This window comes from Somniosus microcephalus, chromosome 8, assembly GCF_052327205.1.
Source record: "Somniosus microcephalus isolate GS21.2 chromosome 8, FLI_Smic_1.0, whole genome shotgun sequence".
In the NCBI taxonomy this organism is placed as follows: domain Eukaryota; kingdom Metazoa; phylum Chordata; class Chondrichthyes; order Squaliformes; family Somniosidae; genus Somniosus; species Somniosus microcephalus.
Window position 1 is genome coordinate 258,604,337 of NC_140994.1, and position 12,463 is coordinate 258,616,799.

A 12,463-nucleotide genomic window follows, 5' to 3' on the forward strand; every position below is an offset into this window, starting at 1 on the left:
TCCTGACTTAGAAGTATATCGCTGATCCTTCACCGTCACTGGGTCAAAATCCTAGAACTCTCTACATCAGCACTGTGGGAGTAACTTCACTACACGGACTGCAGTGGATCAAGAAGGTAGCTCACCACCTTCTCAAGGGCAATTAGGGATGGGCAGTAAATGTTGGCGTTGCCAGCAACGCCCACATCCCAGAAACGAATAAATATATATATATATATTATATATATATATGGATTCGCTGCTCTAAGCTGAAGAAACCAAGTTACTTTAAAGGTGGCAAAACAACCTCCCAACAAAAAAAACAACAACAACGTGTTTATATAGCGCCTTTAACGTAGTAAAACGTCCCAAGGAGCTGCACAGGGGTATTTTATGACATGAAAAATTGACAGCGATCCACATAAAGATAAATTAGGGCAGGTGACCAAAAGCTTGGTCAAAGAGGTAGGTTTTAAGGAGCGTCTTAAAGGAAGAAAGACAGGTAGTGAGTTGGACAGGTTTAGGCAGGGAATTCAAGAGCTTAGGGCCTAGGCAACAGAAGGCAAGGCCACAAAAAGGCTGAGCGATTACAATCAGGGATCCCCAAGAGGGCAGAATTAGAGGAGTGCAGATAATTCGGGGTGTTGTGGGGCTGAAGGTGATTACAGAGATAGGAAGGGGCGCGGCCATGGAGGATTTTGAAAACAAGGATGAGAATTTCGAAATTGAGGCGCTGCTTAATCAGGATCCAATGTAATGAGTGAGTGCAGGGTTGATGGCGAACAGGACTTGGTGCGAGTTAGGACACAGGCAGCCAAGTTCTGGATGACCTCAAGTTGACATAGGGTGGAATGTGGGAGGCCAGCCAGGAGTGCTTTGGAATAGTCAAGTCTAGAGGCAACAAATGGATTAGGGTTTCAGCAGCGGATGAGCTGAGGCAAGGGCGGAGACAGGCAATGTTATGGAGGTGGAAGTAGGCGGTCTTTTGTTATGTTGCGGATGTGTGGTCGTAAGTTCATTTCAGGGTCAAATATGACACCAAGGTTGCGAACAGTGTGTTTCAGCCTCAGACAGATGTTAGGGAGAGGGATAGAGTCAATGGCTAGGGAACGGAGTTTGTGGCGGGGACCGAAAATAATGGCTTCGGTTTTCCCAATATTTAGTTGGTGAGAGTTTTTGCTCATGCAGAACTGTACTTCGGACAAGCAGTCTGACAATTTAGACGCCGTGGAGGGGTCGAGAGAAGAATTAGTGAGGTAGAGCTGGGTGTCATCAGCGTACTTGTGGAAACTGCTGCTCTGTTTTCAGATGATGTCACCAAAGGGCAACATGTAGATGAGAAATAGGAGGCGGGCAAGGATAGATCCTTGGGGACACCAGAGGTAACAATGCGGGAGTGGGAAGAGAAGCCATTGTAGCTGATTCTCTAGTTATGATTAGATAGATAAGAATGGAATCATGCGAGTGCAGTCCCACCCAGCTGGACGACAGTGGAGAGGCATTGGAGAAGGATGGAGTAGTCAACCGTGACAAGTCAAGGTCCAATCTAATTAATGTCACTAAAACCCAACTTCAGTTGTGATGCTTTGCACATCCGTGTAAACACATCAACATTGACAGATTTATTCTTGACAAATGCATTTTCCTTCCATTTTGCTTATTATTTTGTTCATTAACAATTTCTTAATCTGCCTCCTATCCTTTCTAAGTACCTCTAGTCATATTTGTCTGCTTATCTTGCTAATTTACATTTGCCGTACCTTCACTATTTATTCTTAGCCCATTTTTCATACGCATTTAGATTTGACCCTTTATTGACTTAACAGTGCAATTCCTTCTCTGCGCTAATTTCCCTTTCTCGTTGGCAAATTAATGCTTGATTAATATTAAGGAATCGTTAATTGTATAAATTTAAGGCAAATATGCTTCAGGGGCAACCGATATAATCACCAGATATAGGACTTTTCTTCAGTTACATAGACTAGGCTGAGCTACTTAGTTAGATTAGCACGATCAATAGCTGATGCATAGTTTTATTAACGTCTTGAAACTTTCAAGACTGAGGTCGATTGAATATTTTATCTATAGATAAAGGTATCAAGTGATGTGGAACAAGGGCGGGTAAATGGGACTGGGATTCATAGCAGATATGGTCCGTGTCTGACTAACTTGATTGAATTTTTTGAGGAGGTAACGAAGAGGGTCGATGAGGGTAATGCATTTGGGGATGGCTAACAAAGCAAGGGAATACACAATAAATGGTAGGGTACTGAGAAGTGTAGAAGAACAGAAGGACCTTGGAGTGCATGTCCACAGATCCCTGAAGGTAGCAGGACAGTTATGTAAGGTGGTTAAGAAGACATAGGGGATACTTTACTTTATTAGCAGAGGCATAGAATATAAAAGCAGAGAGGTTGTACTAGAACTAAAAATATATAGTTAGGCCACAGCTAGAGTACGGCGTAGAGCACTGGTCACCTCATTACAGGAGAGGTGCGATTGTACTGGAGAGCCACAGTGTCGATTTTCGAAGAAGTGGCCAGGACAAGAAATTTTATCTATGAGGAAAGATTAGATAGGCTGGGGTAGTTTTGCTTGGATTAGAGGAGGCTGAGGGGAGTCTTAATTGAGGTGCATAAAATTATGAAGGGCCTAGATAGAGTGGATAGGAAGCACCTATTTTCTTCAGCACTGTGGTCAATAACCAGGATGCATAGATTCAACCAATTGGTAGAAGGATTAGATGGGAGTTGAGGAGATTCTTTTTCACCATAGAGTGGTGGGGGCCTGGAACTCACTGCCTGTAAAGGTGGTAGAGGCAGAAGCCCTCTTCACATTTAAAATGTACTTGGATATGCACTTGAAGTGTTGTAACCTGCAAAGCTATGGACCAAGAGCTGGAAATGCAATTAGGCTGGATAGCTCTTTTTGACTGGCGCAGACAAATTGGCCGAATGGGCTTCTCCTGTGTCGTAAATTTCTATGATTCTATGATGTAATTGCAGAACGGAATGGAGGGGCTGAATGGTCTACTTTGTTACTATCCCAGTTGTTCTTCCTGTTAAGTGTTCAACCTCGTTGTTGTAGCTCTTGAGGCACATATAGGCCATAATGGGTAAGAAAAGCAAGTTTCCTTCCCTGAATGATATTAGTGACATTATTGGTTAGTTGGGTTTATTAGACGTCCGGCAGCTTGATGGTCACATTTCCTGAAAGCAGATTTGTTTTACTTGGAAATGTATTTTAAGTGCAATCAACTTCTCAGACCGCCGTTGCATGATCGATTATTAGTTCAGATCTCTCAATTACATTTCCAGTAGCATAACTGCTGCACTACCGTACCTTCTAACATGATAACATTTTAACAGTGCAGTACTCACCTCGTGAAATTCAGTTGTTTCCCTGTTCGTAGAGTTTGTTGCCTTTCCATTCTCTGCAGCAACACATGAGCCAGTCTTGATATTAATCATAGGCGCGGCCGCACCATGTAGCTGTAGAAACATGAAATCGTTCATGGCTGAATCTTGACACACGTCATAGCGAAACGACTGTGGGAGAGTCCCGCTATCATACACCTCTGTGTAATTGGGTGGTATTTGAAGATTCACACTAGCCTTTTGGATTCCATGGAGCGAATCCCTCCTGAGAAAATACGCAGTGTTCCAACAGCAACAGTAACTATTAATTCCACTTCTACCTCTCTGCACCTTAATACCGAGGATTACAATCGCCAAAAGTAATAGGAATGAGGTCGATCCAAAAGCAATCATTAAATAAAATTTTAAATCGTATTTCCAAGGACCAGAGGTGTCCAACATGCCGATATTAGATGCATTTTCTGTAGTGTCATCCTGCACTGATACATTGATGGTGAGTGTAGATGAAAGGGATGGGGTTCCATTGTCCCTCATCAAAATAACGATTTTTTGCCTGAGTGAATCTTTATGCCTAAAGCGGCGAATTGTCCAGATTTCCCCTGTTTCAACAGCCACAGTAAACAGACTTTGATCGGTGGGCTGACGGAGTTGGTAGGAAAGTTCCGCGTTCTGTCCAGCGTCGGCATCAGTGGCTGTCACTTTTGCAACCAAGTAACCCGAGTCGGCAGATCTTGGTATTGTTTCCTCTGCTGCCGAACCTTCACTTGGCAAAGGTGACACGACCACAGGGGCATTATCATTCTGATCTACGATAATCACATTCACAGTTACATTACTGCTGAGCGGAGGGGATCCAGCATCCTTCACTTGTACACGGATTTGAAACGCTTCAAGTTGTTCATAATCAAAAGAGCGGTGAGCAAACATTGCACCACTGGCTGAGTTTATTGAGACGAGAGTGGCTGCAGGCAAACTGTGTATCAGGCTATCCAAAATAGAATACGTCAGTTCGGCATTCTGATTGGAATCCGTATCAAAGGCTGACACAGAACCAATTGAAGCACCAATAACATTATTTTCTGTCACATATATGGTGAAGGAAGGTTGCGTAAAGCGCGGCACGTTGTCATTTATATCTGAGACTTGAACACGGATGGTTTTGTTGGTCGAGAGGGGAGGGGAGCCTGTATCCGTACATGTAACGGTAATGTTGTAGTCTGGTACCTGTTCACGATCTATATCACCATGGATGACTAGCGTGCAGTAATTATTAAAAGAGGTGTTCAGCTTAAAAGGAATATCACTGGGGATCCTGCAATAAACATTTTCAGAATCTCGGTCCGTAACTCTTAATACAGCTACTGTAGTGTCCGCTGCAGCGTCTTCTGGTATCGTGCTCGACGGAGAAGTTGTTATGATTTGAGGATAATTATCATTAACATCAGTAACCATTACCAAAACCTTACAGTATACTGGCACTGGAATTGTACCTCTGTCCTTAGCTTGTACCGAAATCTGATAATTCTCTGATTCTTCAAAGTCCACGGTACCGGTTACTCTGATCTCCCCGTTTGTAGAATCCAAGCTAAAGACCTCACGCACTTTAGCGGGAGTGTGATCGCTGAAAGAATAGGTTACCTCACCGTTTTGGCCTTCGTCCATATCCACCGCAGTTACTTTCACAATCAATGTATCTTTTGGAACATTTTCTGCAGTGGTGATTTGATAAACGTTCTGTTCGCAAACCGGGGCATTGTCGTTCACATCAAGCACAGTGATTATAATCTGGGTGGTCCCGAATTTCTCTGGGTTTCCGCCATCAAAAGCCGTCAGCGTTAATCGGTGAGTCGGTTGTTGCTCTCGGTCTAGGGGTTGCTCCAGCACGAGTTCTGGGATGTCAGTTTGATCGCTGTCTGACTGTGATTTCAAAGTGAAATGCTGGTTTGGGCTCAGTTGGTAGGAGCGAACACTGTTGGTTCCCGCGTCCGGGTCCCGAGCGCTCTGGAGTGGGAAGCTCGTTCCGACCGGCGTCAATTCTGATATTTCCAGGTTAACCTCGCTTCTCTGAAACACGGGCGCGTTGTCATTTCTGTCGAGAATGTCAACTTCAATACGATATATCTTAAGAGGTTTTTCGATCACAGCCTCCAGCATTAATACACAAGTGAGGCCTTGTTCACAAAGCTCCTCCCTGTCTATTTTTTCTTTTATAAACAAAATTCCAGTTTTTAAATTGACGGCTAGATATTCTTTTTTGTTTTCCGATGCAATCCGAAACCTGCGCTCGAACAACTGTTTAACATCTAACCCTAGGTCCGTAGCAATATTTCCAACAAAGGCACCAAGCTCTAATTCTTCAGGAATTGAGTAGCGAATGTTGCCACGGACTGAATCGGAAAGATATATGAATATCAGGTAAAGGACGGGAAATTGTGACACTCGGCTGTTTAGCAAGAAGGCCATTCTGGATCAGAGTACGGCAAATATAACTGCCAGATTCTCAGATGAGCTGTAGGCCGCTTGATGTAAGGACGAGAACGTAATTGTTCAATACCTTGTTTATCCAGATGACAAGCTTTATATTTCGTATAACGTCGAGAGGTCTTTGTCACAATCGCCAAGGTTAGTTGTCCCAATTTCTTTAGCTTTTCTCGGGCGCTTACTTAGATGCGAATCGAGCGAGAGGGACGATGAATGCTTTTTGTTTCTTCGCTACTGCGCAGTTTGTGGTGTAGGGGGAGTGGTGCTGGATCGCCAGCCACATTTCCTCACCTCATTGGTAGACAGCGACACAAAGAGACTCAGCCAATAATAACAGCAAACGCTCTTAAAGCAATACTGCCTCTACTGAAGACCGGAAGAATTGCTTTGTGCATTTAACGTTGTGCAACTTTAATTACCTTTGCGGTGCAATATTTATTATATGATTTTTGTGATGTTCTCACTGACGGGTAACCTAATTAGGATTATATTTCACGTTTCTGAACACCATGCCTTTTGACTAATGTTGTTCATCAATCCTTGAGTATGTCAACTAAAAACAATCTTGTGAATGAAACCATATTTTCGAGTTGCTTTGGCAGATGGTTTACACACTTGTTTGATTTATTATTTTTGTCACCTTAACATTGGTCATTAATGTAAAATGTTTCTCAGCCCGGGCTACCTGTTTTACCAGATTTGAATGTCGCAGACTTCTTCAAAATAATGCGGATAATTAATCATCAGTAAAAACATTTTCTTTCTGTTGCCAGTTCTTGCTTGCAATAAAAGCTCCTGCGCCACGAGAACTTTAGATTTTCCAGTTGTATTTTACAGGACAATTGAGGATGGGCAAGAAATGCTGCCTTGCTGGTTTGGTACACGATTATTGTCGTCTGCACTGTGATAAGCATTGTTGAATAATTCCATTCTACGTCGCTAAGCATCACTCACTATTAATTCTGAGTGTAGATCATTCGTGGGATTTGTTACCTAACTTGATGCATTTTGAATAAAATTCCGAATTAGGCTTCTGTTGGTCTCTATAAGATTGAACATGTTGCCTTCACCAAACAAGCCATTGGAAGGTGTTTATCGGTCTATTAAAAAGGGGAAAAAATGCAACAGCTGGTTGCTGCTTGCATATGCACCGGAACACATAGTCAGGAAATTGAATATTTTGGTGGATTCAGATCCTTACCTGAAGCATGTTTTTTCTGCTTGACAATTCACAGCTCTGATAAATAATAACGTTACCGGAAATTTCACAGAGGAACGCTAAATGGATGGTTGGTGTGATAAATCAGGACAACCACATTGGCGTACCATTGCATCTTAAATCAATGCCGTGAAAGAGAAATGGTTGCAATTTGTAGCAGCACTTAACTCCGTACTCAATTATATCCATCTTGCATATTCTGATAAATAATCTCTGTGTCTCTTGGCATTCTCTTACGGATCCATCAGGGCCACTGACACTGCCTCCTTAAAAGGAACAATTACAACTACCCAGTATTTGTCTCGGACCATACTTCCTCCCCAGGGTGCTCGCTGGGGACTAACCTCACCAACGTTCTTCACAGTGCACTCATTTTAGCCAACATGTTCCCTCAGACATTCGGTGGATCAATAATCATGGAGGATGTCAACCTTGGTTTTGCCTTCACAATGTCTCTTTAGTTAGGAACAAGGCTCTTGTCATTCAACCAGATTGTAGATTATTATACTAACGTTCTAGCTTTGACTGGAATTTGGCTATGGGCTGGCGATATATCTGTTACAAAAGCATAATTATCGGGATATACGCTTTAACAACTGCCCCAACCAAACTTTTATGTTGTTGGCATGGTCCTTATCGACAATTTTTACTTTTGTCCTTTCCCTTACTTTGCTGGCATCATTTCACCCTCATCAATAAGCAAATATACATCCTGAGTGATTGCAATCTCCATATCAGCTCCCTTTACTCTCTGCCTTCTCAATTTACTGTCTACGAGTCCTCCCTATATATTCTCCTACCCTTATGAATGAGCACTAACTCTAAATCGCCAGCTAACGTGGCCACGCTGCTTTCATGCTCTTGACCATTAAGAAGGCCATCTCGATCCCCTTCTTCATATCCTTTATCTCGCACGCACCCCTACTCACTTTGAACACCACTTGTTTATACATATATAATTTACAACTGCACTTGCACACTCCCAACTACCTTGTCTTTGGCCCTCCATTCACTAGGATACTTCTGAACCTGTTGAGTTGCTGAACCACTCGCTTATGTACACTTTTGATGCTAGATTCCGCTAAAACTCCGTCAGTGCCTCCCATGGCCGTCGTTCCCCGGGATAGAGACCAAGTCTTTGCTTCCACAAGTCCAACGGTTGCAAACCTGAGCATGTCTGGCGCATACCTAGATTAGCAAAACATCACCAGATTTGGCTGTAGCATATCAAGCCATAGTAGGTCTCAATCTCCTCCAAATCAACGCAGTTGTCTAGGAACACCTTTGAGTGCCAGGATAGTCCCTGCTTCCTTTTCTCAATTCTCAACATCTCCTTAAGCCACTTCTCCATAGACATTGACATTCACAACTAACTAGAAGTGCCAGGAGCTCGTGGATTTTTTTTAGCTAGACAGAAATCATACATTCAGTTGTGTCTACTGCCTCCTCAATACCCCTGCCACGAAACCACTCCTTCCCCAACAACACCGCACCAAACTCCTACCTCTGTCTACTTTCTTTCTCATTTCCTCTGAAGCCCCCTGAAAGCACATTTATTTCCAGACATGCCTCCTGCTTCTTTGATCCCATCCAATCGCTTTACCACTAAACCAGTGAGAACTAAACTTCCTGGCTCTCACACTAGCTGTCATTGTAACTGGTTCCGCGATACACAAGCACTAAGCCTCCCTCTTTTAAAATTACCAGCATCATCCCACTCCTTAAGAATTCCAGCGTTGACACTCTGCTCTTGCAAAATAGCACCCAGCTCCAATCACCTTCTTATTGCCAAAGTATTGTTTTCACCCAAATCCATAAGTCATCACTATTAAACTTTCTGTTTGAATCCTTCTAATTAGGGTTTCACCCTCACACGAAATTGAAACAGCTCCGATCAAAATCTTTAAGAATATTCTCTGTGACTCTGACCCCGGTGGATTTTATTTCACACATTTTATATCATTCCTTAAAAGCTGCCGAATCCCCTTCAACAGCATTATTAAAAACCTCCTTTTACAGTTCTTAGTCCTGCTCCTAATATCTTCTTCCTTCTCTCTGTGTGCATTTTCTTCCTCACACCTTTGAGAGTTTTTCTACTTTAAAATCTATATAGAAATGCATAAACATATCTAGATATGCTAGTTGAAATTTTCATGCAATGAAACATTGATAAATGTTTTCAGCAATGACTAGGTTGTCACTAAACACAAGAACAACAATTAAGTGCTAAATTGAAAGCGCAATATTTACTGAAATATCAGAGAGAGGATACTCAAAGAAAGTCATTAAGATTCCACACCGATTACTCTCAGTGCAGTATCAAGAACGTAACAGCGTGAGACATTTTAACAGAATGAAAAGTAGACTCAAGGGGTTTAACACCTTAATTCCACATATCCAACATCTTGACTTCTCTGAATTTAGTTTCTCATCATAAGGGTGTTAAATAGTCCTTTGATCACAATTAAACTGTCTGCTTCATTAGCCTTCACTGAAAACTAAATCTCGAACTGCATCAATGTTTGGGTGGCAACACTCTGCCTGAATTATCTTTCCAATCTAAATTTCCCAATTCGGAACTGCAGATCAGTTATGTGCCTTAACAAAAACTCATCTTTTATCTCATATTTTTCCATTAAGCAACAGTTTCGTTAGAATTTACTTGTAACATAAATTTTTGATACTCAAAGCCTTCGTTGATTCTGTGCTTCAAAATTTGCTCTTGCATATGCATTTTTTCTGTCACTGTCTTTATTGCATAACTACATAGGTATCACAGTTGCATTGATGACATGATCACTAAAACTTAGGTTATTTTATATATTACACACCACAACTGGATTATTACTATGGACTAATTCTACAACACCACTGGCCATGGAGACTGTTGTACAAACTGAGCAAGGAAGAAATGCTGTGCCACGTATAGAACATGAATTTGACAGGAATATCAACAGAAAATGCTGGAAAAACTCAGCAGGCCAGGCAACATCCGTGGAGAGAGAAACAGAGTTAACGTTTCAGGTCAAAACCCTTCTTCAGAACTGAGAAAAAAGCAGGAAATGAAACAGAGTAAAAAGCAAGTTTGGGGGCTGGGGAATGGGGGAGGGAATGGGGAGGGGATGAAAGAACAAAAGGGAAGTTATGAGACAGGTGAAGAGACATTAAGAGATATTCAAGGCGAGACGAGATGGTAATAGTTCAGGTAAAGAGACAAAGGATGGCTCTAGATGAAGTGTGAAATGCGCTGGCAGAATGAAAGACAGCTGCCACGTGGGAGAGAAAAAAAAAGGAAAAGGCACAAACCAAAAGTGTGGATAAAAAATATATAAATATATAATGGGGGCCGAGGTTATGATCTGAAATAGTTGAACTCGACCTGAAACGTTAACTCTGTTTCTCTCTTCATAGATGTTGCCTGGCCTGCTGAGTTTTTCCAGCATTTTCTGTTGTTATTTCGGATTTCCAGCATCCACAGTATTTTGCTATGAATTTGACAGGCATTCCTTTACCTTTTTTCTCTCGAAAGAATCTAGGTGATTAGAAGCCTCAAAAGTGGAAATTTCTGAAAAATTCCCCCTGAGGTCCCCATCATTACAGAAGCCATTCAATTCACTCCACGTGATATCAAGAAACGGCAGAGTGCACTGAATACAGCAAAGGCTATGGACCCCAACAACATCCCAGCTGTCGTACTGAAGACCTCTGCCCCAGAACTAGCTGCGCCTCCAGCCAATCTGTTCCAGTACAACTACAACACTGGCATTTATCTGACAATGAGGAAAACTGCCCAGGTATGTACTGCCCACAAAAAGCAGGACAAATCCAATCCGACCAATTACCACCCATCAATCTACTCTCAATCATCAGCAAACTGATGGAAAGTGTCATCGATAGTGCTATCAAGCAGCACTTACTCAGCAATAACCTGCTCTCTGATGCCCAGTTTGTATTCCGCAAAGACCACTCGGCTACCGACCTCAATATGGACAAAGGAGCTGAATTCCAGAGGTGAGGTGAAAGTGACTGCCCTTGATATCAAGGCAGCATTTGACCAAGTGTGGCTTCATGGAGCCCTAGTAAGGCTGAAGTGAATGGGAATCGGAGGGAAACTCTCCACTGGCTGGTGTCATACCTAGGATAAAGGAAGATGGTTGTGGTGATTGATGGTCGATCATCACAGCCCCAGGATATCGCTGCAGGAGTTCCTCAGGGCAGTGTCTTAGGCCCAACCATCTTCAGCTGCTTCATCAATGACCTTCCCTCCAACATAAGTTCAGAAATGGGGATGTTCGGTGATAACTGCACAGTGTTCGGTGCCATTCACAACTTCTCAGATAATGAAGCAGAGTATGCCTGCATGCAACAAGACCTGGATGACATTCAGGTTTGGGCTGATAAGTGACAGGTAACATTCGCGCCAAACAAGTGCCAGCCAATGCTATCTCCAAAAAGCGAGAGTCTAACCAGAGCCCCTTGACATTTAACAGCATTACCATCACCGAAACCCCCACCATCAACATCGTGGGGGGCACCATTGATCAGAAACTTAACTGGACCAGCCACATAAATACTGTGACAACAAGAGCAGGTCAGAGGCTAGGTATTTTGCGGTGAGTGTCTCAACTCCTATCTCCACAAAACTTTCCACCACCTACAAGGCGCAAGTAAGGAGTGTGATGGAATAATCTCCACTTGCCTGGATGTGTGCAGCTCCAACATCACTCAAGAAGCTCGACACCATCCAGCACAAAGCAGCCCGCTTGTTTGGCCCCCATCCTCCACCTTATACATTCATTCCCTCCATCACCAGTGTACCGTAGCTGCAGTGTGTACCATCCACAAAATGTACTGCAGCAACTTGAGAAACGCATTTTCCGTCGATTTTGCTTATTATTTTGTTCATTAACATTTACTTTTTCGGCCTCCTATCCTTTCTAAGTACATCTAACCATATTCTTCTGCTTACCTTGCAAATTTACATTTATCGTCCCTTCATTATTTAGTTTTTTCCCATCCATCATATGCACTAAGATTAGACCCTTTATCGACTTAACAGTGAAATTCCTTCTGTGCGCTATTTTTCCTTTCTCATTGGCAATATAATGCTTTATTAATCTTAACGAATCATTAGTGTATATTTTTAAGGTAAATATACTCCAGGTGCAACCTACATAATCGCCAGATATAGGACTTTTCTTTAGCTAGAGAGCCCAGACTGAGCTATTTATTTAGATCAGCACGATGATTAGCTGATGAAAATGGTATTACTGTCTTAAAACTGAGGTCGATCGATTTTTATATCTATAGGTAAATGTATCAAGTGATATGGAACAAATGCAGCTAAATGGGTCAGAGGTTCAGAGCAGCCATGGTACCTGTCTGACTAACTTGATTGCATTTTCTG

At 42.4% G+C, this 12,463-nt stretch overlaps 2 protein-coding genes across 5 annotated transcripts in view; both read right to left on the reverse strand.

Annotated features, from left to right (window-relative positions):
* LOC147114284 (protocadherin beta-15-like) overlaps positions 1–12,463 on the reverse strand; it is a 196,607-nt gene that overhangs the window by 110,829 nt on the left and 73,315 nt on the right. The gene's annotated exons all lie outside the window — the stretch shown is intronic.
* Positions 3,155–9,318, reverse strand: LOC147114287 (protocadherin beta-15-like). Its single transcript, XM_085995958.1, has one exon. It carries the CDS (start codon positions 5,817–5,819, stop codon positions 3,285–3,287), a length of 2,535 nt encoding a protein of 844 aa, XP_085852084.1. The 5' UTR covers positions 5,820–9,318; the 3' UTR covers positions 3,155–3,284.